This window comes from Dendronephthya gigantea, unplaced genomic scaffold, assembly GCF_004324835.1.
Source record: "Dendronephthya gigantea isolate DGI-Jeju-01 unplaced genomic scaffold, DenGig_1.0 000019F, whole genome shotgun sequence".
NCBI lineage: Eukaryota > Metazoa > Cnidaria > Anthozoa > Malacalcyonacea > Nephtheidae > Dendronephthya > Dendronephthya gigantea.
The window spans coordinates 481,648-506,146 of NW_021163029.1; the positions used below are offsets into that span (position 1 = coordinate 481,648).

Here is a 24,499-nt window from a genome sequence, read left to right on the forward strand (position 1 = left end):
TTGCCTACAGAACTTACAGTTTCAATTTATACAGTGACAATTTAAAGGAAAACTGAATATCAGATAAGAGCATCTTGATGTGTCTATCCTAACTAAGTTAAATTGACAATTACAACAACCAATACCCGGTCAGAAAAATAACAGTTTGATGAAAAGGTTTACACCTGCTTCTATGACCAGAGAGGTCTCAATCACTGAAACAATTCCTATAAGAGGAAAATCTATACCATACTCAAAATCTTGTACGTAACGATAATCCAGGCAGCATAATAAAGAAAACATTTGAACTTTATTAATACAGAAATGTACAGTTCCAAATTACGGGAGAGTGATTGACTATAGCTCAAAATATTTACTGCAATTTCTTTGAGAATGTTCAAATTTTGGTATATTACAGTGTTGCACAAGCAACAAAAGGGACAGGTTTAAATAGAAACAGTTAAATAAATTGTCTTATAGTTATCTTCTTAGTCGGTTAATTTTACTCCTTCTGCAAAAGATTGCAAATTATATGAAACTAGTTGCCAGTCTTATACGCTAGTGCGCTGTTGTCGTTAATGTTGTCTATTAACATGACCCGTTAGTGCGAGTTCTTCTTGTGGTGGCGGAGTTTGCGGAGGACTTTGGAACGCTTCAGGATCGTTTCTTCCATTTCCTGGCCAGGTGATTTGACATCGCTGGTTTCTTTTTCTTTGTCGTCTGCGGAAAAGAAATCGCTGAAACTTTAGTTCACTTTTAACCCATGTATCCTCCCTCCATTAAACCCGTCATCAGTGTGACCTTGTATGTACTTTTTTAGCAAAGCTGCTTCAAGTCTAGTAAGACTTCCCCCTCCTAATCTGATAAAGTAAAATCAGGTGAAACTGTTTATGTGAAAAAGAATAATAGATCTGATCACACTGCAGATCTGATCCTTTATGCAGTGGCAAATCCAGGTAAGGATGAAAAATTACTAAAGACAATATTCTTTAGAAATTGAAAACTAATAGCTTGCTATTAAAGTACTTTGAATTTAAAATTAAGCCTCGTAATTGATTCAGCCTAACTCTGGATCCGCCGCTGCCTTCATGTCGAAATATTTGCATAGGATAGCAATATTCTATACTTTCTTCGTTGAACGATATTTCGCACAATACATAATTCTTCATATATCTGTTCGTACATTTTTATACATAACATGTATATATGTATTTTCAGAAAATTTAGTGAAAAATTGAATTAAATGGTTTTAATATTTTCGTACGTGTAAGTACAAAAGGAAAGGCTAAATCATACCATTGATAAGTACAGCATCATGAGTCAACGAAACGGGTGGAGCAGGTGGGGCAGGTGCTCCTACTACCGCTGGTTTTGGTGCTGGGACAGGAGGTGGAGTTACGGCTGTAGTAGTGCCTCCAGCTGAAAAATGAGAAACGTTTTATGAGATTGACTTGCTGATTGGTAACATAAAGTGAATGGAGAAACAATGGTAGTTTCCAGCTAACATTGGGCCAAAGAGAAAATAATGCGTCCGACACTACATGCAGCTATGAAAGGTTAAAAATGTGGAAAAAATATGAGAAAAAATATGCTACGAATGAGTTTTAAGCAATTTTGTGGTGTTATTTCAACCTTGTTGCCTTATTTTTTTAAACTCATATCTTGAGTTTATTTAGTCAATGTTGTTTTTCGGAGAATGTTTTTTCTAGTATATTTCATTTAAATTGTCTGCTGGTAAATGTTGGTAAAAAAGATAGTTCTGCAAATTTCTACATTAGTATATAAAAATTAGGCACGGTAAAATAGCTAAAATTAATAGTTAGTTATAAGCCTCCCTCCTCAGTTGATATTATTTCTGAATCTTGAATCATGTATTATGGTCCAAATTATAATTTATTTAGAATTCGTTCTTGTCCCGCACGAACGTCGTTTATACTAACCTTGGAAGTTGCATTTCTTCACCATATCATCGACTTCCTTTTTGGTGACTGCATAGTTATATACGCGGAACTCGTCAACGAAACCTAATACTGGTCGGAAATTTTTGTGGTCACCAATCCCAACGCGCATGTTCCAGTCACGTGATAAGTATCCGCCATATTCGTTGACAGACATATTCTTTAAATCACCATTGACGTAGATTTTTGATTTGCCAATTGTTCCATCGTATGTGCCTGCGACGTGAACCCACGTGGCTAAAATGGTGAAGTCAAAATATGTTTTCTGACGTGTGTTTCATTAAGATTTTTTTAAAGAATCTATCATAGTGTGCATTGTTGGTCAATAGCCGACCGTGACGTTGATATGCATTTAACAACTATACTATTATAGGTTGATGCGCCGACGTGATGCGTATGAATCATATACACAAACTCGATAATCGGTAATTGGTAGCTATCTGTTTAGCCCGTAGACCTGACTTGTAGCTACGATAATTATGGTGAATTCCAAAATGAATTACCTTGTTTGACAGGGGCTCCAGTTGCCTCAACACTGAACACAGTTTGTTGAGTTTCATTTCGATGGAACCAACGGACATTACCATCGTTGATTTCGAGTGATATTGGCCACACTCATGGCTGCTACCAATTGTATCGAAGATAGAGTGACTGCCGGGGAGCTCTAGGATCCTCACCCAAGCAGCAATTGTTATACCTTAATTCAAAAAGAAGTTGCAATTTAGTAACCTTGACACTTAAGCGTGGATATTAATATAAACCTAAGCGGACTAAATAGGTTGATTTCCCTTCGGGACGGGTACGCGATTTTGAAGTCATCATTTGAGGCGAGCTAGATTTCGGGCTTTGACGCTGGCAAGTACAAATCAATCAGCAAGTTCAAAAGAGAGAAATCCTTCGTAACGAACACTGTACGTAGTATACAACTGTTTTCCTAGACAATTGAGTATTTAGTATTACCTTCATATGGCTTTCCTTGGAAGGTATCGCCATGGAATAAAATATCTCCAGAATAGAGGTACGCAGCGTTACCGCAGCCTTTGAAATTGACCAGTAGGAGACCTTTCTCACGGTAACCATCATTTCCACTCTGCGACTTGTCTTTTATTGAGGTGCCTGTTTCAGGCTGACTCTCGAAGTCCAAGTAACATACTAGTTTACCTGAAACATATATGCACAGTACCATCAGGTCAAGTTTAGTTTTTACTTTGCAATGTAGTATACAGATAAAGAATCCTTTGCTATTACGTAAGGGACCCTCAAAAAAGTAACCAATATGTAGATAGCAAAATTTGAAAACTGAATGGGATTTGTTGGTTACGGAGTGGGATTCACAATTGGCGACGCTAATGGGAGGGGGGGGGTGAAAAGGTACTGCCCAGTTTTTTTCCAGGCTATATTTATTGCAAAAAGTAACAATTAAGATGACTTTAAACCTGATAAAACTAGTGTCCTGTGTTTGCCTAAGGCTTTACCTTAGCATGCAATTACTTAAGAAAACTATATCTGTGAAAACTTACGCGTCGGAGCGGATGTATCGGCATTCATAGTGGTCGTGGCTGGTGGTGACGAAACAGCTGATGGCACTTCAGCTCGTCTGTATTTTGATTTCAAATGATTGTTATTCCTACATGATCCAGCTGCAAAAAATGTTGACTTTATCATCACCAAAAAACAGCGACATACTATCGCAAAATACCGAGCACACAATCATTGTGTCATGATGGTAGCTACATTGTTTCACAATGTACACTTGCCGAAATTGCTCTGTAGCAAAAGACTACACTATAATAAGCGTAGTTATATTGCACCATGCATCATCACCATCAAATTTATTCCCAGGGATGAAAATAACCTTTTTCTCTTCATCTGTTATTTAAACAATTGAATTTGCAATTTTAAACAATTTATGTCTAGTAAAATGTACGTCAAACATTTGCTGTTTATTTAACAACGAAACTATCCAGCGAATCAATATTAAAATTGTCATTGACAATCGATAAATAATTTGAAAACCATTATGAAACCTTACCTTCTAATGAACCAACAAAAAGGAGCAAAAGTACAAAGTTTTGTACGAAAGTCATCGTGACTCTCTGTAATAGAAAAAACCCCGAAACAGGTTAACAAGTTTCAGTGCAAACACTAAAATCTAAAACGAGCTGTTGAGAGTTTTTCAGATTTTGGGAAATTTTTATTTAACATTACTACATGCATATGATGATCTCTGACTTTTAGCTCGGCTTACTTAATTAAGTCGACCTGTTTGTAGTTTGTGATTTTGCTGGGGCCACCTGTTCATTTTAATAGCAATACGAACCAAATGTTATTTAACGAATATAAGATTAGAAGAAATTTAAATAAATTTGGATATCATATAGCCATAACTAGACATGGCGCAATCTTTATGTTAAAATTGTCCGCAGTTAGTCTTTCAAACAGATTAGTCTTTCGTTAAACCAGATTGGTTCAAACTTATAACTATAGCTTTTATCGGTTGTCTCAGCCTCAGATGCATATATTTCACTTCGCATGCATAATTATCGTTCATGTAAGATCTAAACCCAATTCCTTTATAGCATTTACGATTCCAGAATATGACACAATCTCCAGTCACCATAGTTAGTATAATTCATGTTTATATATATGATTTGTAAATCACATTTCAATGTCAAAGACAAAGTTCATATATATATATATAGTTTAATTGTCATGATTGTGTTTACATGCCTGATTGTGAATGGTAAAAAAATAAAACTAATAAAACTAGAACTAGAAGTAAAAACCTTTATTACAGCAAGTTTAGTTTGTTAGGAACTTATAGTAGGTATATGTAATAAACTTCAAGATTTATGAATATAGTAGATCCATTGTTTTGTATCGTCTAGCGTAAAATTTCGTCTGACAGATTAAAATATACTATTATTAAAGAATGTAATACAAATTTGCTCTGGCTAAGCTACTGTAGTTAATTTTTATCCCGAAATCAAACATGCGAATATACGTTCTTTATATAATATAAAAACAAGTTCAGAAGGGACAAATGTAAGATTTTGATCCAATTAGAAATTAAATAAGTAAAAAGCACAATATGCCCTGATGCTTTAAGAGTATGGGCTGTAGTGTTCGCCAGGATTCAGGAACCCTATTTCTGACGCTACTAAAGTTTGCTAGCTAGAAATTCGATTGCTACTTTATTTAATAGAAAAGGGAGAGCAATCCAATGTATCATACAATAGTCTCAAAAATAAGAATTATAAAACATTCGTCGTTTAAGAAAACTATCATTCCTCATATACTACTTTATATAACTACAATTTAAAAGACTAAAAAGCGTCAAACTAAATTATTTTTATCCCCCTAAGAAAGCAGGGTGATGGTTGATTTTCGACAGATGTATAATGATAATTATGAATTTGTTTTTGCACGTTTTCAAATCATGAACAGAAATTTTCCAATTCGCATGGAAGTTTTAAAGGAATAAATTTATTTTGAGTAAATGTAAGCCTTTAAATATAACTTTAGAGCCCATAGAGAGCCATTTCAAGCGGCCTTATTTTAGAGTCATTCATGTGTTACAGAAAACTAATCAAGCTTGAAAAAAGACAATACTTGTGATTTTAAATTACGATTGTCCTTCGTTTTTCTTCCCGACACGTTTTGCGTCACTCTTTCGGTTTCTTTACACTTACCTCGGCCCAAATCGAGAGAATCCCTTTATCCAACAAAGATTTTAGTGTAAAAATTTCACAATCCAGCAGGACAGGTAAAATTCGATGATCTTGCTCGATTCTGATCCTGTAACATTGTCAGAATCTGACATCACAGTAAACATTCCACGCTTCATTGAGCAATCCTAGTTAATAATTCACGTCTCTCATTGGACGGTCGATATTCCGAGCCTATGCGGCTTTTTGCAACCTGTCTAGAAATCAATGAAGCGAATAAGAACCCGTAAAGCTGCCCAATCAGAAACAAGCACTGGGCTAGGAAGTAAACTAGACCATATAAAGTTATTGTTAAAAGGCCGGCACTCCTATATTGAAAAATAAATAATAAAGTGCACATTATCATTAGGGTCCCGTTTTATCGGACGATTTGGAAAAACTGGTAGTATACGGAATGCGGAAACCGGATAATTTCGATAAAGCCTTGTGGGATATGAATCACGGTACAAAAGGTCAAACTGAACATTAAGTTTCCACTCTCAGCAATCTCCATGCACTTGCAATATTTCACTAACGTCTAATTGGATTTTACTTTCGTTTTAGAGCACTCAGCTCTGCCAACGGCAAAAGGGTAAATTCGCTTTCCCCTGAAAGTACATTGAAATAAAATAAGAACACTTGGCGAAAGATTTCACTATAGGATAGTTTGTCAAGGTGCATGGCCGGATGAAATATTGTTAATTATCTCATCGTCATGGAGAGATGTCATATCAATTTTTCACTACATACACACTGACGTTGTCCTATATAGTCCACTCTGCTCACCTCTGCCTGTAAAGCACCGTACATTGTGCAGCCATTATGATTTTTTCTAGACTTTCCATTTTCATATTTGAATTCCAATTTAAGATATTGACATTATTGCCGAGGCTCAAAGTTCCATTAAATTCCAAGTTACCAGTGTCAAACTTTTTATCTGCTGCATAATTTTGAAAATAAAAAGAACATTAACTAAACACAAGAAAGTTGTCTTTCAAGCAAGTCTTTCTTGTTAACATTATAAACATGTTGACATTGTTTATACCTCCCCGTTTTCATCATGGTTACCATGCATTAATGTATAGCACCTTTAGTTAAGAAATTTTACCGAGGGGCCGCCCAGTTCGCCTAATTTTTGAGAACTTAATAGATAACACCTCGTATGTTAGGTTGTGCAATTGTATTTTAATGCTCTAGCTAGCTCATATGTAAGGTAAGAGTTTAAACAAAATGTTTTTCGAATTAAAATGAAATTGACACGGAATGCCAGCCTTCGTGCACATTAATTGGCTAGTTGTCTACGATTAAAGCAGTTAGCTCAGCCCCTGTCTGAGCGTTCAGCTCTAAAAGTCCACAACCCGTGATCCCCCCCTGGTTGCTAAAATTCATCGCTAAAGGCTAACTGCTGGTTGCATTGTGCTATTAACAATGCATATGCCATATATAACAGTGAGTTTAGTCTCAATATAGCGGGTTGTTAGTTCTTTGTTCAACTTTTGATGCAAATTCGTAAAATTCATGGGATATATCTGACGGTAAAGCTGGGCAATTTAACTGTAAAGGTAATAATTTAGATTTTATGTATATAGGTTATCTTCGGGATTCGGCTGATGATCTGTAATTTCAATTAAGCATTTTTTGTGAGAATGACCCGACTCTTAGCTATTAAAGTGATAATAATACTGATTTAATTAAAAATCACCTCAAAGCTAATATCACAGAAAATTTGGAGTTTCGACTTAAAGAATCAAAGAGATACTACGTCTACATATTTTATTATGAGTTTGTTATGTTATCAGTTATGTAATGTGATTTGTAAAAATTTAAGAATATATATCTTTATGACAATTTAAATAAGCTTAGTTTGATATTTTAGGTTAGAAGAGATTAAGCCTGAAAGCAATAAAGCATACATAGGCTAATAACCATAGACAATCCAAAATTTAAAATATACTTCGGCAATCTTGTACTAGGTATAAAGTGAAATATTATCTCCCAACTCCCAAGCTCCATTCTTTCCAAAGGTAATGAAACTTATTACAAACTAAATTTCTACCAAACTATCGTAGTTGATTCAGATTAGGAAACAGTTTCTTTTACTATAACTATGAATAACCCTGCTTTGATTAAAATGATAATTTTCACATCTTTTGCAGAAAATGATAATCCGCTTGATAATTGTGTTATATCCTATATACGGGACATGCGCAGTTAAGTAACTTAAAACCTTTACGGGAAAGAGCCGAAGACATAATGATTCGGCGAATGATTATTGGAAAAGGCTGCCCTGAGTGCAAAGATATTCAATGCCCTGGTCGTGCAAAACAGTGTTCAAGAGGAATCTTGCGTGATGCGTGCAACTGCTGTAACATATGCGCCCGCGATGAAGGGGAGCTGTGCGGTGGAAAATTTTACATTCATGGAAAATGCGCCCAGGATACACATTGCGACATGAGAAGAGCGACCATTGAAAATCCAGTTGGAGTTTGTGTCAGCAATAATTATAACAATGAAGGAAAGAAGTAAACAAACTGAAAGACACAGTAGAAAGTAAACAAAGTTTCAGAAGTAGTCTTTCAGTATACACATTTAGAAAATAAGTAAATAAGTGCACAAAACAAGTAAACAAGTTATTAAAGTATAAACAAAGAATCAAAATTCTGGCCCGTTAACACTTGCAAATTTTGTTGCGAGTCCCGGCGCGATTTTCTTCTTATGACTGCTAGACGTGAATGAGTCTCAGAGTCCAACCACATAGGGAACATAGTGAAAAGACAACGGGAACCTGTCGAAAATATGGTTGAGAATCATTTTGGATGACGTGATGATAATTTTATAACATTGTGCATAGGGTTATTTTGAAAATATATGTTGTATCCTTTCAACAACGCTCTCTTTTGTCTTGTTTTATTCAATTTGCAGGCCATGTTTACCCAACCAAATATTACTCGGGTCTTCAGAGAAAATCGAAGCCCAGCCATTGATTGCTATTCCAGGTAAGAAATCAGGTTTAGTCTCAATATCATAATATGTTCCTTAATTAACCAACTATACACTATTGGGAGAAACATCCAGGGGCGGCAGAACATAATATATTTTTTGGGGGGGGCTAATTCTTTTGGAATTTCAATGCTCTAGATCTTCGGAAATGGCCATTTCAGAGTCTTACTTGCCGCTTTCATCGTAGTTTTTCATGGGCAAACACAAACTGAAACGGCACAGCGCGTGTAGTGATATCTTCTACATTTGAAGAATCATCTCTCAGAGAAAATAATTTCTAAACAAAATGGCGGTCCGAAAATAATAACAATATACAACCACGAATATTCTGCTGTTAAAGACAACTATGAAAGATCAATTTACATTCACTTGATCCGTAACACAATATAGGATATCTTTTTAGCATTTGATACGCCAGCGAGCATTAATTTGACGACTTCGTGGTAACGTAATTTGTATATTTAATCTCCCATTCTGGCATTCTTCATGAGATTTTTGGGGGGCTTTTAGCCCCCTAGCTCCCCCCTGTTCCGCCGCCCCTGGAAACAACCAAGGGTTTGCAAGCAAATACTCTGTCTTATAACTCTTTCAAGTTTCTATCCGTCTTTTTATTCTGTTTTGTAATCAAAAGCATAGATACAAAGCCAAAATCGCGAACATAACAATGATAGCAAGGCTGTGACTCGTGTCTTTCTGCTAAATTGACCCGTGTACGGTCATTAAATCGTGGAGCATAAGCACCACTTTGACCTTGTAGACTTTCCGTGAAAAAAATGAAAAGGTCAAGGTTTTGCAGTCAATCAGACCAAATTGCCGAATATGCTAAATAAAGTATAGTATGTAAGTGCCCTGCACGAGAGCAACTGGCTAACGCCAATGGCTACGAAGGACTTTTTGGTAAGCATAGTTCTGGTGTGCGCCTACTTTAACACTCAGTGCTATTAACAGAGATTACTTCATGGTTGGCGAGTGCGTACGATTTTTATGCACGAGTTGTGAAGGATCGCATAACGAAGGAGTGAGCGCAGCGAACAAGTGAGTTTGCGATCCTTCACAACGAGTTCATAATAAAAATCGTTCAAACGAGCCAACCATGAAGTAATTTGGAGACTTTGGTCATTCGTGCTACTTACGGCAAATATCTAGCATGTTTGATAATTTCTGCTTCGCGTGCCGAAATCTTCCCGTGTGCGGCTAAATGAAAGCTATTTGCTTACGCCGGATTGTCTTAACAGCGCATGCGTAGTAATATGGCCGATTGAATTGTTGGTAAACTTGAACGCTAACTCCTGAGAAACATAGTCGCCATACCTGTAGTATTTCTTCACCAGATGAATTCTGCACGATTTTATTTCGTTGCTTTTAGTTGCTTTGCAATAATACAAGGTTAAATCCAAAATTCTAATTAATCAATGTTATGTCTGACTCGGATACTACAGAACAAATGTTGTTGTTGCTGACGTACACACTCGAGGTACCATTTCTCTTCTTTCTTTGTTCCAATAATTCTGACCATACGCACGGCATCGGCGACTGTGTTTTTATTTCCAGGAATGTGCTTCACCACATATTTGAATTCACGCATTTTATCTACCCACAGCCGACCACTATGCTCCTTAGTCCGCTTGAGTAACCATTTAAGTGAATGACGAGCAGTAGTATACAAATCGCGCTAGTAAGTACGGCCGATAGGCTCTGAGGGCTTCGATCACTGCTAATCATTCCTTAATTCTCTGTTGTTGAATAATTGGTTTCGGCTTTAGTTAGCTTTTGCCTCCAAATGAAACTGGTCTTCTTTGTCCAGATTTATCGTCTTGTTCCAAGCACAGTTATTAGAATATACATGGTTTGGAGGCTAGATGGAAGTACAATACAACTCATTATCTATGTTATTGTCCAGGTTTATGCAAAAAATGGTTCCTTATCCGTCACATATCTATTGTATTTTTGCCCAACTAACCAATAGCAATGGCTTGGCTTAGCTCCTCGACCGTGACTTGAACAACATGTTAATTCAGACCTTACTATTGGTTTATTTGTTCAAAATACAACAGACACGTGACGAATAAGGAACAATTTTTTGCATAAATGTTCCCCGACATAGTTAATGAGTTCTATTGTACTTTTATGTAGTCTCCAAACCATGTATATTCTATTAGTTGTGTGCCAAGTAATAGCCAACTGCGTAATCATATGCGTCACAGGTAACCGAAAAGCGAGCAAATCGCTCTGGTAGTGTTAACGTTACGGATGAGCATAGACATTCTTTCAATTCTTCAAATGCACCTTGACACTCTAGTGCCCACACAAATTAACCATAACGAAAAAGATGGCGGCATGTACATTTTACCACAATGTATTGCAACCATCAAGCATAAATGACTAACAAGGGATGTGAAGAAAATAACCTAATGGATATGAAACTTTAACACAACGAAGAAAATAACCTCCTTTCTCATATATGTCCTTCAAGAAATTTTAATCCGCATGGTAAAATTACATCCGCCATCTTTTTCGTTATCGTCAATTGCGGCTTGTTCAACAGGTTGTGTAATGGCACCGCAACTTTCGCGAAGTCCTTTACGAATCGTCTCCAAAAGGTACAGACTCCCAAAAATTGACGAAGCTCTGCTTCATTTTCAGGTGCCTTCCAACTGCGAATAATTTCCACATTCTCTGAAAGTGGTCACTTTTTGTCCGATAATTTGAACCCTGCCTTTCTGACCATCTGGAACAGTCTGTTTATTCCTCTTAAATGTTCCTCGAATGTGTGTGAAAACAAATTAGATCTTCCAAATATGCCGTTATCAGTAATTCCCCACGATGATTTATAATGACTCTCAATAAAATCAGCTCCCAAAACAGATTCATTTGAATTGTCCACAACTAAGAATTTCCAATTTGTTGCCAAGTGGCCTAGACTCAAGTTCACATCAGTTTCACCTCGAATTATGATAGGTTGGTTGGTTATTGAAACTGGTGCCACACCTGATTCCTTTGTTTCTAGCCCAGGGACAGTTGCACTCATTAAACTAACTTCTGCTCCAGTGTCTAACAGGAAACTTGTTCTGCACCCATTTACAATTCCCTCTCTGCACTTGGCTTCTGATAAAGGGCTTCTATATGGGTACTTGAACCCTTCTTGACTCTTCAGGGCTAAACCGGGGATCAGCGTCCAGCCGGCCCTTCATTTGTTTAAAGAAGGACAGCTACTTGCCCAGTGTCCCGACCATTGCCCTACATATATCAGAGGGTTGAGGACCCGGTCTCTGCTTCCCAGGAAATCTCCAACCTCCCCTTTCAACTGCTGCAGCTTGCAAAGTGCGTTGATTCTTCAGGATTTCCTCTAATTTGTGTTCCAGACTGGACTGCCCATCATCTTCACTGGAGGTTACAGTATTTTCCACTGGGCTACTTGATTTTCCAGTCCCTTGTGCAGCTGAAACTCTTTTAGTAGCTCCTCGTTCTTCCTCTAAGATAGATATTTGCGTAAGAACAGTTTGCAGTTCTGTTTTTTTTAGCAAATTATCTTGACTAATTAAGATTTCTCTTAGCTCTTTTCCCAAATCATTAACAAACTGGCACAAGATGTCCCTTCTCATCTCTTCTCTCATTGTAAAAAACTAAAGCCCCTTCTTGTCGGGCATACCGCATGCACCTCTTTCTCGGTGGCATTAGCTTCAGCTGATAATGGCTATACTTTGGGTGGGCTATATGCCCTTTCATACGACAGCCTTAACTCGGACAAATACGAATGCATTATCAATGCAGTGTCTCTCGTCCTGTCGACATCTTGCATCAAACTCTTTCTTATACTTTAATAAAGCCAAACCTCCCTCGTATCTCTCTTGAATCAGTGCTTGCGACAGCAAGTCTTTCCATCGACAGCAAGGGTTTTCCATAGTCTCATAGTTTGCGATGTAATGAGAATTTTTAATTGAATTGAATTATAATATTTGTACAAAATCTTTTTAGAAAACATTTTTCTGTGCTTCTATAACTGTATAGACGGAAAATGTTTTCTATTTCTTAAATGCATAACACATTACACCTATTTAAACCTGTTTATACTATTCAGTCCAATGTTGTCCAATGTACTTCTCAGGCGTTAAAATTTTAAAAATGTTATATAACGCAAATTGAACCATGTATGCGATTGTAGGCTCAGTGGTCTAGTGGTATGATTCGCGCTTCGGGTGCGCGAGGTCGCGGGTTCGATTCCCGCCTGAGCCCCCAGTTTTTATTCCACTAACTCGGTTTTTTTTTCTCCATGGATTTTTCAGAAAAATTATTGTCTGTGTTTATCCAGAATTTGAAAAAGTATGTCCTCAATTCATATACGACGAAGAAAATCTAAATCGAAAATTGGTTCTAAAAATTAGACTCGTGCCCAAGCTTCAACGAGCAAATGAGACATTATTCGATTACGAAAGAAACTCTGAAATGATCACGATTAATATCACGATCATCTGGTTCATTTTATAAAAGCTTTTACAGTAAGAGTTGTGAATATTAGCTATGTGAGGTATACAGATAAGTAAAAAAATTATTATTCTAAAAAATCCAAGGTAAAAAGGGGGCTCAGGCGGGAATCGAACCCGCGGCCTCTCGCACCCAAAGCGAGAATCATACCACTAGACCACTGAGCCATCACCAATTTAAAATGTGAAATTTTATTTATTTTAATCAAAGAGTAACATTTGAGACAGTCGACAGTTTTGACTAGGCTGAATCTTTCGATCAAATGAAAATTATGAAATATTTCGCTTGATTTTTAGTTGTGCCATTGCCATAGGCGGCCCAGAACTGATCGCGCTGACCTCGCGCGACGCTCATGTTGTCTGAACAGTCTTATATTATGACAAGGTAGGCAACTCTCACGCCAAATCATAGGCGGCCCAAAATTGCGCGATATTTTTTTGCGCGAAAAATTTTTCGGCAATTTGTCAATGTAATGTATAATATATAATTGGCCAAATAAGCTAAAAACGCACGCCGGTTAACTCGAACACCTTCACAAAACCGCAAATATTTCATAAAAATATAGCGAATAAAAAAAAAGTACAACACATTAAACTTGAATAATTTTACTACATTTATACTATATTTTTAGCATTCAAATGTATTCCTATGCATGTATAAAACGTGAATGTTTTTTGGGTTTCTGGCAAATATATTTCAAAACCTATGCTGGGGACACCCAGCCTATACCTTCGTCATATTTTTAAATCGAAAATAGAAAGCTGATTGGCTCTTTTTCTAACTGAAAAAACGACAGCCAATCAGCTGGCACCAACATGAGCGTCGCGCGAGGTCAGCGAGATCAGTTCTCGGCCGCCTATGGTTGTGCCGGAAATCCGGAATGGTCAACTGTGTTCAGGCTACCGGTCAAGAGAATCCTCTTATTCATCAATTCTCAAATTCGCAGACTCTAAGAATTCAAAATAATTTAGGCGAATCGAACTAAAGATTTAGATAAACTTGGCGATATCCCAATCATCCTTGTCTACTTGATAAGCTGAAATCCTTCCACCCACAAATCGATTTACATTTGAAGAATTCATCAATCATTATGATGTTCATTTCTCCGACATTTTTAAAATTTACCCACAAGGAACTACCTTATCGTAGGTCAACTGATACATACAGGAGTAACAGGGGTAACAGGACTGTTTTGAAAGTCTCCTTCTCTGATAAAACTTCCCATATAGACATTTCGGCGCTAAGGTTGTCCTTGGTACCCGAGATAATATAAGCAGCACCTTGGACCCTACATGGAAGACTAGTCAGTCTAGTCCTAATATAAGCGAGTTCAATAATACAAAACCACCCTATCCTTTTTAAACTCAAATTTACGAAGATTTCTTACGATCCAAATATGTAGCTCTCACTCTGCAATAATATTCTGTCGATAATTGAGATTATCAATTACTTTACCACATGAACAGAAAATATGTCATCATAAAATAGTAAATGAATATGCCCCAATTGTAACACGTGCAAAGCGCAAATCTATAAACATCTGCTTAAACCATGGATAACGAAAGGTTTACTTAAATCAATAAGAATTACGAACAAATTATTTTATTCTGGAGAGGAAAAAAGTATAAGCTGTATAGAAACAAAATAGCAAGGTTAACAACGTTCTCTTTTACACTATTTGGGCTCACATTAACGTTGTCGTCCTTCTTATTGAATCAACTGGGTTTTGCTGATCATTACTATATTAAATTAAACTAAATTGCTATTCATTTTCCTTTCTTACAAAATTATTGTGCTGTCATGTGTATTAGTTGTATTTAACACCATACCCGCTTAGATTAGACCGAAGGTGTCCTTTTCCTACGTATACCCACTTGAACCAATTTTTTTTGTGGAGCATAAATATACTTTACAGCCCCAAATCTTTAGGCGGTGCCCTCCCCCCCCCCCTCCATCATCTCTGGATGCTTCCTACGCCCCTGAATGGATATAAGTATACTATCTGAAATATAAATATACGAAATATAGCACACACGTAAGAAATAGGATACACACATGCAAAAAAGAGAAATTAAACATACCGGAACAAAATATAGCTAATACATATATATACATATATATATATATATATATATATATATATATATATATATATATATATATATATATATAATTAATTATTAATTAATCTAGAATCTTTTTAATAAATTGTTTTAAACCAGATACAACTCCAAGTAAACATGTTTTCAACTGGTTGCCTAAACAGCATGTAGCCGCATAGTAAGAATCTCCTGTATGAACAATTATCTACGGTGAAGCTGAACCATGCATCAATTGTGACGTGGATAAACAAGGTATATAAAATATAGTTAGAAGAAGGACTGTCGGACATGCATGACATTTACTATACGGTTGAAATTCGTGCGTGATAGAAATATGAAGCATACACGCTGAGGACAGTTATTGACGACTTATGCTATATATAGTGTGACGAATATAGCTACTTCGCAATTTAAAAAACAATTCACTATTCCCATGTATGCAATAATGTGATTTGTACGATATGTTCGCTGAAATTCTCATCAATATCATAGTATGTGTGTTTATTTTTTCAGGAGCACCCCCCATTACCTGGAACACTCTCGGGAACACTAACGGTTTAGCGATCTAGGCTTCGTATTTTTTTACCATGAAACATAGCTGAATTCACTTTGCTGCAAGTTTGTATGTTGTGAGAATATTTCAATGACTACGTAAAAATTTTGACTGGAACTAAAGCTTCTTTTGACCCACTTGGTGGCCTCAAATCAGAGTTCTGTAAGAATTTTAGCGGCATATTGACAAGATGCCCTTGGATTTTCTCCAGTTCCTTTCGCGCTTGTTCAGGATCCTTGACTGCGAGGCCTTGTAGATTCTTGAGAAAACAGCAGTAAAAAAGTAATGATTATCAACCCTATACTGTATGCATGTACGCAACATCTTGAAACTTGCAGGTAAAAACCATCTACAGGGTGTCCCAAAAAAAACGAAAACTATTGAAATCAGTCATTGTTAAAATTTGAATGCCGTGTTCACGAATTTCAGCCCGTGGGGATTTAATGCAACTTATAAAATGCTAAATGCTTTGTGTTGCTAGAGAAAGGGGACATGTCGAAGGTCATGGTCTAATTGGTCTTTGAGATGCACATACATTTAAATAATGTTATCCATAATTGTAAATTGTAAATATTGTTAGTAAATATCATTTTTGCGAACAAGCAAATTTGACTGCATCATATGCATGCATAAAAATGCTTATGGCAACCCCGATTTATACACTTGTGGGCCCAACAGAGTGCTTAGGCATTCAAACTCTAACAATGGCATTGTAATGGGTGATTTCAATAGTTTTCGTTTTTTTTGGGACACCCTGTAGATGCACGTTTATTCATGCATGACAACAGTCAACAGACATGCATATACAGAATTTAGGGGCTGTTTACATGAGCCCGGTTACCCGAGATTCAACGAAGCGTGAGAGGACTTTGAGGTATTAAAATAAGTCTTTATGACACCAAACAAGTACATGCTATTGTTGCGGTGATTATAAGACGGCCAGGATCATGTTATCTGCTCATGTCAATACCTCAAAATCATCTCAAGCTTCGTTAAATCTCGGGTAACCGGGCTCATGTAAACAAGCCCCTTAGCTATAAAAAAAACTACAACCACTTAACATTCATATATGTTCGCTTCTATTCAATAACAAAAGATCGCAGGCCCTTGGGAATTATTAAAGTTGGTTTAGCCCTGAGTTTTTTATACACCTATTACACTACAGGGTGTCTCAAAAAAAACGCAACCACTTAATATTCTAAAATTCATATTGTTCATAAGCTCAATAGATTTTATGCCCCTGGGATTTTAAAATGGCTTCTAATCGTACAGTTCAACTGCTAATAGTCAAATCAGCTAAACTAATAATGGTGCAGCTAACAACCGATCAACGAGTTTTTATTGTCGTGCATGTTAACTTGAATACTAACTGTCGACCTTGTAAAATAAATTGTAAATAAAATTTTACTCGTTAAATACTTTCAATTCAGCTCGTTGGTTTACGCACCCGACTTTGTTTACCGACGATTGTGACGCTAGAATATGATTACAAGCTTTCTCGCATTCCAGGGGCCAAACGTCTTTTGTGTTGTAGAACAAAGAGGATATTCATGAATATTAAGTGGTTGCGTTTTTTTTGATACACCCTGTACTGTATATAACCAGACGCCTGATCTTGCGTTAACTCCGGCATGCCACGCACGTGAACATAAACAATACAGTTCATACTCATTTAATTTAGATGCCTTGCGAATCTAAATTTTCTTCGATCGCGACATTCAGAAGCACATCGTACTTTAAAAAGTATAGATGTTCATTTGTTTAAAAATGTAAATAAACCGCATGATACGTTCACTATGTCTTACACTTTGGAATTCGCGCTTATATTAAATATTCAATCCTGTGCAAACTGAGACGTGTCAACGCGCCCATACACGACCACATCTTGTTAAGGCGATTCTCCATTACCGTCCGCTTTACCCGCGCGGGCGAAGCGTCTTTTGAAAATCGGCCCATGGAACCATGACGGGTCTGAAAAACAAAGCGCGCTTCGCCCAGCCTCGTCCCCGGCGCGTGTTTTATTTAATCGGTGATACGCGATTAATCATCGATTAAATAAAACACGCGCCGGGGACGAGGCTGCGCTTCGCCCGCGCGGGCGGAGCGGACGTAATGGAGAATCGCCTTTAAACGGCGAAACAGACGCGATATTAGTAAAATAGGGCCAGAATCTACATGTATTAAATATATTCTTACCCCAATTAAATCTAAACTTAATCAAACAGCATGAAAAGAACGGTTTATTTGTTCCTCTTAGAGGAATTGCCGTACCGTAAATTAATCAGAGATTTCGAGCTGTGCACCACAACTCGTGGGAGACAAAACTGTGACGTAGATAAATACGGTCACATACACTTTTCAAATACTAGTACATTTCGCGCCAAAACACACTCGCGACGGCGAAAAATAAACCCCCAAAAAACCCAAAACCTAGGTGAATTTTCAACTCCGTCGCTCACGCCGGAGTAATTATGATAAATTTTCATGGTATCAGAAAGTAGGAATGAATTCGAATGAATTTCCCTCGTAACTTCGTAATTAAGCCAGGTCATACTTTGCATGGGGAAACTCTGCATGTTAGAATTCGTCTGCACCTGTGGCCAGCAACATTAGTAGAGTAATATACATATACATAATAATATACATTATTGTGAAATTCACCTTGTATTGAGGTAACTCGCTAAAATGTTCAACAGCGTCAGATGGGAGAGCGTGAAACACCTTCAATTGAAACACATGCATTATATAACTATGAAATTCACGAAACACAAAAATGCACCTTGTTACAACGAACATCCCACATGCAAGTCCATTATTTTGAGGTTTTTCAATGAAAAGTGCATAAAAAAGGAAAGAATACGACCAAAAGGATAATTACTGGGAAGTATAAAATGCAGTACATGACGCATATAGTATACGTCTATTGTATAGTGTGATCTAGTAAATAGTAACCATTATCTAATACTAAGATTAACTAATGACGTAATCTGATGTATATAAACTAAGTGGATTGATATTAAAAGGGATTATTGTTCGAGACATAATTGCACATCTATAGACAAACTATCTTGAGTTGCGCGATGCTTTAGAGGAATAATCGAGTAATAAATGCTTGCCATATAATAATCTTTCCAACTTCGTTGTTAGTATTGTGTCTCAAGTATAAAGACGGGTAATACATGATTGGTTAAACATGAAATAACTTTGGATACTCGCCTGTTCATATATTCTGGTATTAGCATCAGCAATAGCAGACCAAACGTCCTTGATTGAGAAAATGAAAACAAATCTTAGCCCCACTTTAGTTTTGGCCTTTCATAGAAGAAGCTGTCTTAAGAGAGACAACATCCTTCTGACATTACTCCACGTACCTTAAAAAATGATTCTGAAATTGGATCTTTTACCACAGAATCGTCTTTCTCATCAACTGACTCCAACAAGCCAAGATGTTCGCTAAAGTGAGCCAATAAATAAGGCCAAAATGAATGAGGACAAAAAACCCCAAACATAGCCAAGAAAAGTTGAATAATATTCTTTCCTGAAAACGTAACAACCAAGTGATCTAAACAGCCTATAACCTTTTTTATCAATAACTACCAAATTTATATCAGGAGGGAGAAGTCTAACTTGATTTAGGCAGCTTGGTTAGTAAAACTTCATATATGGTGAAACTGGGCAGTAACGTAGCCAGCCTGACAATTGTCCCACTATGCTAATATTTGGTGTTCAACAACATTCAAATAATAATTTTCTAAATAAATGAATAATTATAATAACCTAAAATTTGAATAGCTTGATTAAATGTCAGGCTGGCTATTCCACCTTATGAAAAACCAAGATGGGGACAAACAAATGATAAATATGGCGTGTTTTATAAAGTTTATTCATACTTCATTAATCGATGCCGAAGGCTGGATGAAAAAACACCAGATTGATACTTTTTTCCATTCATCTTTGATTCGATCTATCGAAAATATGAAAACATTTATTTAGAGATTTTACGGTTGATGGAAAATCAAGAAGGATTTTATATTACCTGTAGAACCTAACGAGGAGCAACAGTCAATTAAGAGGGAACATGAGTTTCTTGCATAATAATTATTATATGGCGATGTAATGCCGGTCTATTTGGCATTACTGACATCACCATTTATGGAAACCTGCCTTAAACGACCCCGCTCGATAAGGCTGAATAAGTAAAGCCAATGGAATGGGGTAGTGTAAAATGTTTGAAACATCGGTCCTCAAAAAAAGACGAATACTTTTTTGGCAACACACTTTATTAGCAAACCACGGATTCCAATATCAAAAGTACATGCTAGTACTTACAAACTCGCAGTCTTCAGCTAATATTGCAATTTCAGAATCTCTTTTTCCTAGTAAGCTTCGGTCGTTTATATTTGCTGGAATGAGACAGGAGAAGATTTTAAAAAAATGTATGAAATATGATATGAAACTTCATGACAAAATGCCGAAGTTCTCGTTATTTATACCAGCGTACACTTCACTTACCTGATCCTATTATAGTGTAACGATCATCCACAATCATGACTTTCGAGTGCACATAGATCAGTTCCGTAATCTAAAAATTAAAGAAATGTTTAATATGTTGCTAACACTGATTTAGGCATGCGATCAAAGTCGGTTGGGAAGGGTTAAAATTTCCCTGTCGTATTTTTTGCTCGTCCCATGCAGAGTCAACTGATGCATGGAAATCACACCAGGGCAAGGGCTGTTTTCTACTGTCGCGTTTTTTGCATATGTATATATTATTCCTATGCATGTATACGCACGTAGAAGTTTAAAAAAAAATTAATTGACACTTATGGAATCAGCAATTGAACAGGTGCATAGGGTTGGTGTTGATGATTTGGTGTGTGTTCTTCTGGCATAAAATTAATTATATAACAACTTAGAAGGTTTTAAGCTTTTATATACGTGCGTGTACGTACGTGCAAAAAATGTTACAGTGGAAAGCAGCCCTAATGTCACTGAACGTGCAGTCGACCCTGGATAGCTGGGAAAAAATTAAGAAGGTGCATGTATTTCTAATCAATAAAAACGTACGCCGCATGCAAAGTTAACAATGCAATGTTCTACTATCTGATCACTCAAGATGGGATGTTAAGATCAACAAGATCAACATTTAACTAACAAGCCTCATTGTGTTGGACTATCAAGTCACCAATATAAAGTATACTCATGCCAGGAAAATGACTCCAACGCATTCAGACATTTTTTAGCGTTTAGCCGAAGCATTATCTCACGCGGGAAACCCCCACGCTGTTGTCATATACGTGCTGCGCATGAGTGTGGCGGAAGGAGGAAGTATTTCTGCACACGTAGATCCGGATCCGTTACGTGTGTTTCCTAAGGGCTGCTTTCCATTTATGCGTTTTTTAGGCATTACACCCACGGAAAATTCTAAATGATGTTATATTTATATTGTTTAACATTTAGGTGAACAAATGCATACTAAAATATACGGAAAACTAAGTTCTTTCGATTTATTGACTTAGTTTTTAAGTTAAAGACAACATACTATATAGCTGCTTTCCACAGTGGAAATCAGCCCTAAGGGTGGTCCACGTGGGGAAAGCGAACGTATACGCCCAGCGCACCCGACGCGATTCGAACAAAGCGTACGTGTTTGTTCGATAAAATTCATTTGCGTTTGCATGGCCAAAATGGAAACACTTTAATTATTAAGCAAGCAGCAGGAAGATTTAAGAAGCATGCTCATTTCAATCACGCGGCAAACGACAGAAATATACATACAGTTATTTAAAAGCAAACGAGACGAATGCAGTTAAGATGAAACCGCGCGTCTTGCTAAGTTCAACAGGGTAGCAAAAAGTCCAAAACAAATATTTTCGTGGACAGGACAGTGCAATAGAACTTTTGGAATCGGTAACCTTTGTAAGCGTTTGATGACCATTTATTTCTCCTTCAAAACATATTATATACCGGATTAGAGGAATTATACAGAAATATCCGGATCACTTTTCATATCATCTCCAGAGGGATTTAATTTCTTGGAACTTACCGAATTGCTACATCCTAGCTCGTAATGCAACGTCTATCTGATATGGAAAGTAATCCGGTACGCTACTAATCCGGTATCGTGTAACTGGTGCCTATGTCTATTATTACTGCAATTATGTAACTTCCAGAACACTCAATATTTAGTTTCAGAACCTATACGCAGGGCATGTCGCACCCTTCCTTTCAGGACACTTTAGGCAGGAGTTAGCAATTATACTACAAGCAAGTCTTTAAGGAAAAACGCTGAGATGTAAGACAATTCTTTTGCCAAAAAAATGGACGGATATTATTTACTTCAGACGAACTTGGTACACTTTGCCAAATATGTGCAGGTCATTGAAGTTTGAGACACTTTAAACGAGAGCTACAACTCAGTTTAGCGGGGGTGGCACACAGAACACAAATGTCGCCCAAAATGGCCAAATGTATTCCTACAGATCAAATGACTCAAAAAGTCGCCTAACACTAAGTAGTGCTATTTTTTATGAAAATCTACAGATATCGTTCATCATCTCATGTCACATAATATCCGAAACTGTTAAACTTTTAACTAGATGCTTTAAATTCAGAATAACTTTAGATGCAGAATAATTTTCCTGCGAGACCATTTCATAGATCATAATGTCATTGAATTGCATGAGCTTCAACCGTACCAGGAAATGATATCTTTTATAACAAATATACCAAGTACAGTCTGTAAAACTTATTCATTGTACATTATAATTATTAAATAGCTATACATAAACTATTTTGAAATGCATGATTATTAACAAATTATACACCTGCTATCATTTACCTTTTCAACGAATTATGCAAGAATTTATGTGACAAAATCTCGGTTACATTCAATTTTGGTACTTTTATAAGGATATGACTGTATCAGATGATATCAATTTTATCACAATATCAATTAAGCATGACGTGTGATACTTGCTGACGCCAGACAAGATGTCATTTTTAGTATGCCGACTAAGGGCATCATATTCATGCGGGGATTAACATCGGGAAGTTGAAGTAATTCTTAGAAGAAATTCTTTTTCGATTACAACACTTTTTAAACAAAATCAACAGCTTTTAAATAAAATTATTTCAATATTGTGTAATGCAATGTAATACCGCAATAATTAAAAAATATTAAAATACCACAAAGAAAAATATTGGGCTGATGGCGCAAATCTTAGATGCCACCCATATTATACTTACGTATCATTATCGGGTTGACATTGAGGACATCAAATGAAAAATCAACTCGTCTTTTAAAAATTTTCCCTCAGTGGATTGATAGGATTGGATTTATAATTATTATGTGTCATCAGCAATATAATCCGAGGTGAGCGGTTCCAAACAGTTCTAAATATTCACATCATTAATTGCATGGATGCAACCAGGAAACAAAAATCAAAATGCTCTATATATTTAGTGAAATCGGACGAACTAAATAACTATGGGTATATGTAAAACGAAGAATGTAAAGAAATATCTTGATTTTCCAGACCCATGCAAACATCCGGTATGATCTCTTAAATACAAAGACTTAGTTTAAGAGATCAAGTGTGTTGCATACACAAAGGATCCTTTGTCAAAAGAGAAACAACGCACTTGATTAATATTGGCAACCATATTCAAACTGCATGGCAGGGAACAGATGACAGGGAACGCATAGCACAAACATGAGGTTACTATATTCAGTAAAGAAAGCCTAGCTGCATGTAAACCTGTAGCAACTATTTCCTGCCCTACATCTACTTGCGCTAATTTATTCTGACCGAAATTGATTTTTTCATGCCATAATTATGCACGATGGTAATTGTCTACAATTACACCATACGACATAATATCATGCAATCGCGGGGTTTAGCACGTCTCGAGTGTGTCGTGGCTGACGTCAAACATCCTGAGTCTAAATTTGCTGAATAATATCTGGTACGTACTTTAAATTTGAAATTATTCTGTGTCGCAATGTAAAACTTGGTAAAAACGCATTTGAATTCTATTAGATAACTGACGGTGTGAAAGTGATAACACCGTGATATTTTTTATGCATAAATCGTCATATTAATTTTTGTTCACAACTTTTGTACAATTTGACCTGGTATAATTTTGGGCAATTGAGGCTATAGCTACATGGATAAAAAGTATGCTATAAAAGACCGTGGTTTTTGTTATTCAACACGCGAAAAACCTATGCCTGAACAATGGTTTCTAACTTTTCTGCTCAAAATGATACAAAAGCTGAATATAACTTTATACATTTTATATCCCTGATTAAAAAACGTCCCTGAAACTGAGTATTTGAAACCAGGGCAGCTGAAAGTCTAAAAGGCCATTCGAGAACATTTTTTTTCATTCTGACAAAACTTGAGTGAGGTTTTCGCTGTTTTGTTTGTAGCTGTTGCGCTAGAAAAAACGCTATTTAAGAACTCAGTTAAATTTTTACCCAAGGGAAAATACTACCTAAATATACTTGAAGGAAGTATACTTAAAAGTGTCCAAGCATTTGACATTGTTCCATACATTTATTTATTTATTTCACTTCACAAAAATGGTTAATGAAACCACCGCATAACATTTTTGCGACTTTTTCAAACTAACCAAATTGTTTTAATCCTTCGGTACACGTGATAGCATACGATAAAATTTAACATATAATTATATGCATCTGTGACATTTTTG

The 24,499-nt window shown here is 36.5% G+C and overlaps 1 protein-coding gene, 1 long non-coding RNA gene, 2 other non-coding genes and 1 pseudogene across 4 annotated transcripts in view; 2 read left to right on the plus strand and 3 right to left on the minus strand.

The window, feature by feature from the left end:
• Window positions 1-269: 269 nt before the first annotated feature.
• On the minus strand, window positions 270-5,754 carry LOC114521166 (annotated as a pseudogene).
• Window positions 5,755-6,436: 682 nt separating this feature from the next.
• On the plus strand, window positions 6,437-7,839 carry LOC114521167. The gene is made up of 3 exons (XR_003686783.1): window positions 6,437-7,206; window positions 7,618-7,668; window positions 7,801-7,839. It is a non-coding gene; the product is annotated as an uncharacterized LOC114521167 (long non-coding RNA).
• A 4,966-nt stretch (window positions 7,840-12,805) lies between these two features.
• Trnap-cgg lies at window positions 12,806-12,877 on the plus strand. The gene has a single exon. It is a non-coding gene; the product is annotated as a tRNA-Pro (tRNA).
• Window positions 12,878-13,221: 344 nt separating this feature from the next.
• On the minus strand, window positions 13,222-13,293 carry Trnap-ugg. The gene has a single exon. It is a non-coding gene; the product is annotated as a tRNA-Pro (tRNA).
• A 2,063-nt stretch (window positions 13,294-15,356) lies between these two features.
• The window catches only part of LOC114521076 (phospholipase D1-like), a 35,619-nt gene continuing 26,476 nt past the window's right edge, over window positions 15,357-24,499 (minus strand). Inside the window, exons 20-26 of the mRNA XM_028541480.1 lie at window positions 20,294-20,363; window positions 20,111-20,184; window positions 19,672-19,745; window positions 19,153-19,234; window positions 18,998-19,045; window positions 18,443-18,502; window positions 15,357-16,040 (exon numbers count right to left, since the gene is read on the minus strand). Of these exons, the coding sequence (XP_028397281.1) occupies window positions 15,876-16,040; window positions 18,443-18,502; window positions 18,998-19,045; window positions 19,153-19,234; window positions 19,672-19,745; window positions 20,111-20,184; window positions 20,294-20,363 (573 nt within the window). The 3' untranslated portion in view covers window positions 15,357-15,875. The remainder of the gene's footprint in view (window positions 16,041-18,442; window positions 18,503-18,997; window positions 19,046-19,152; window positions 19,235-19,671; window positions 19,746-20,110; window positions 20,185-20,293; window positions 20,364-24,499) is intronic.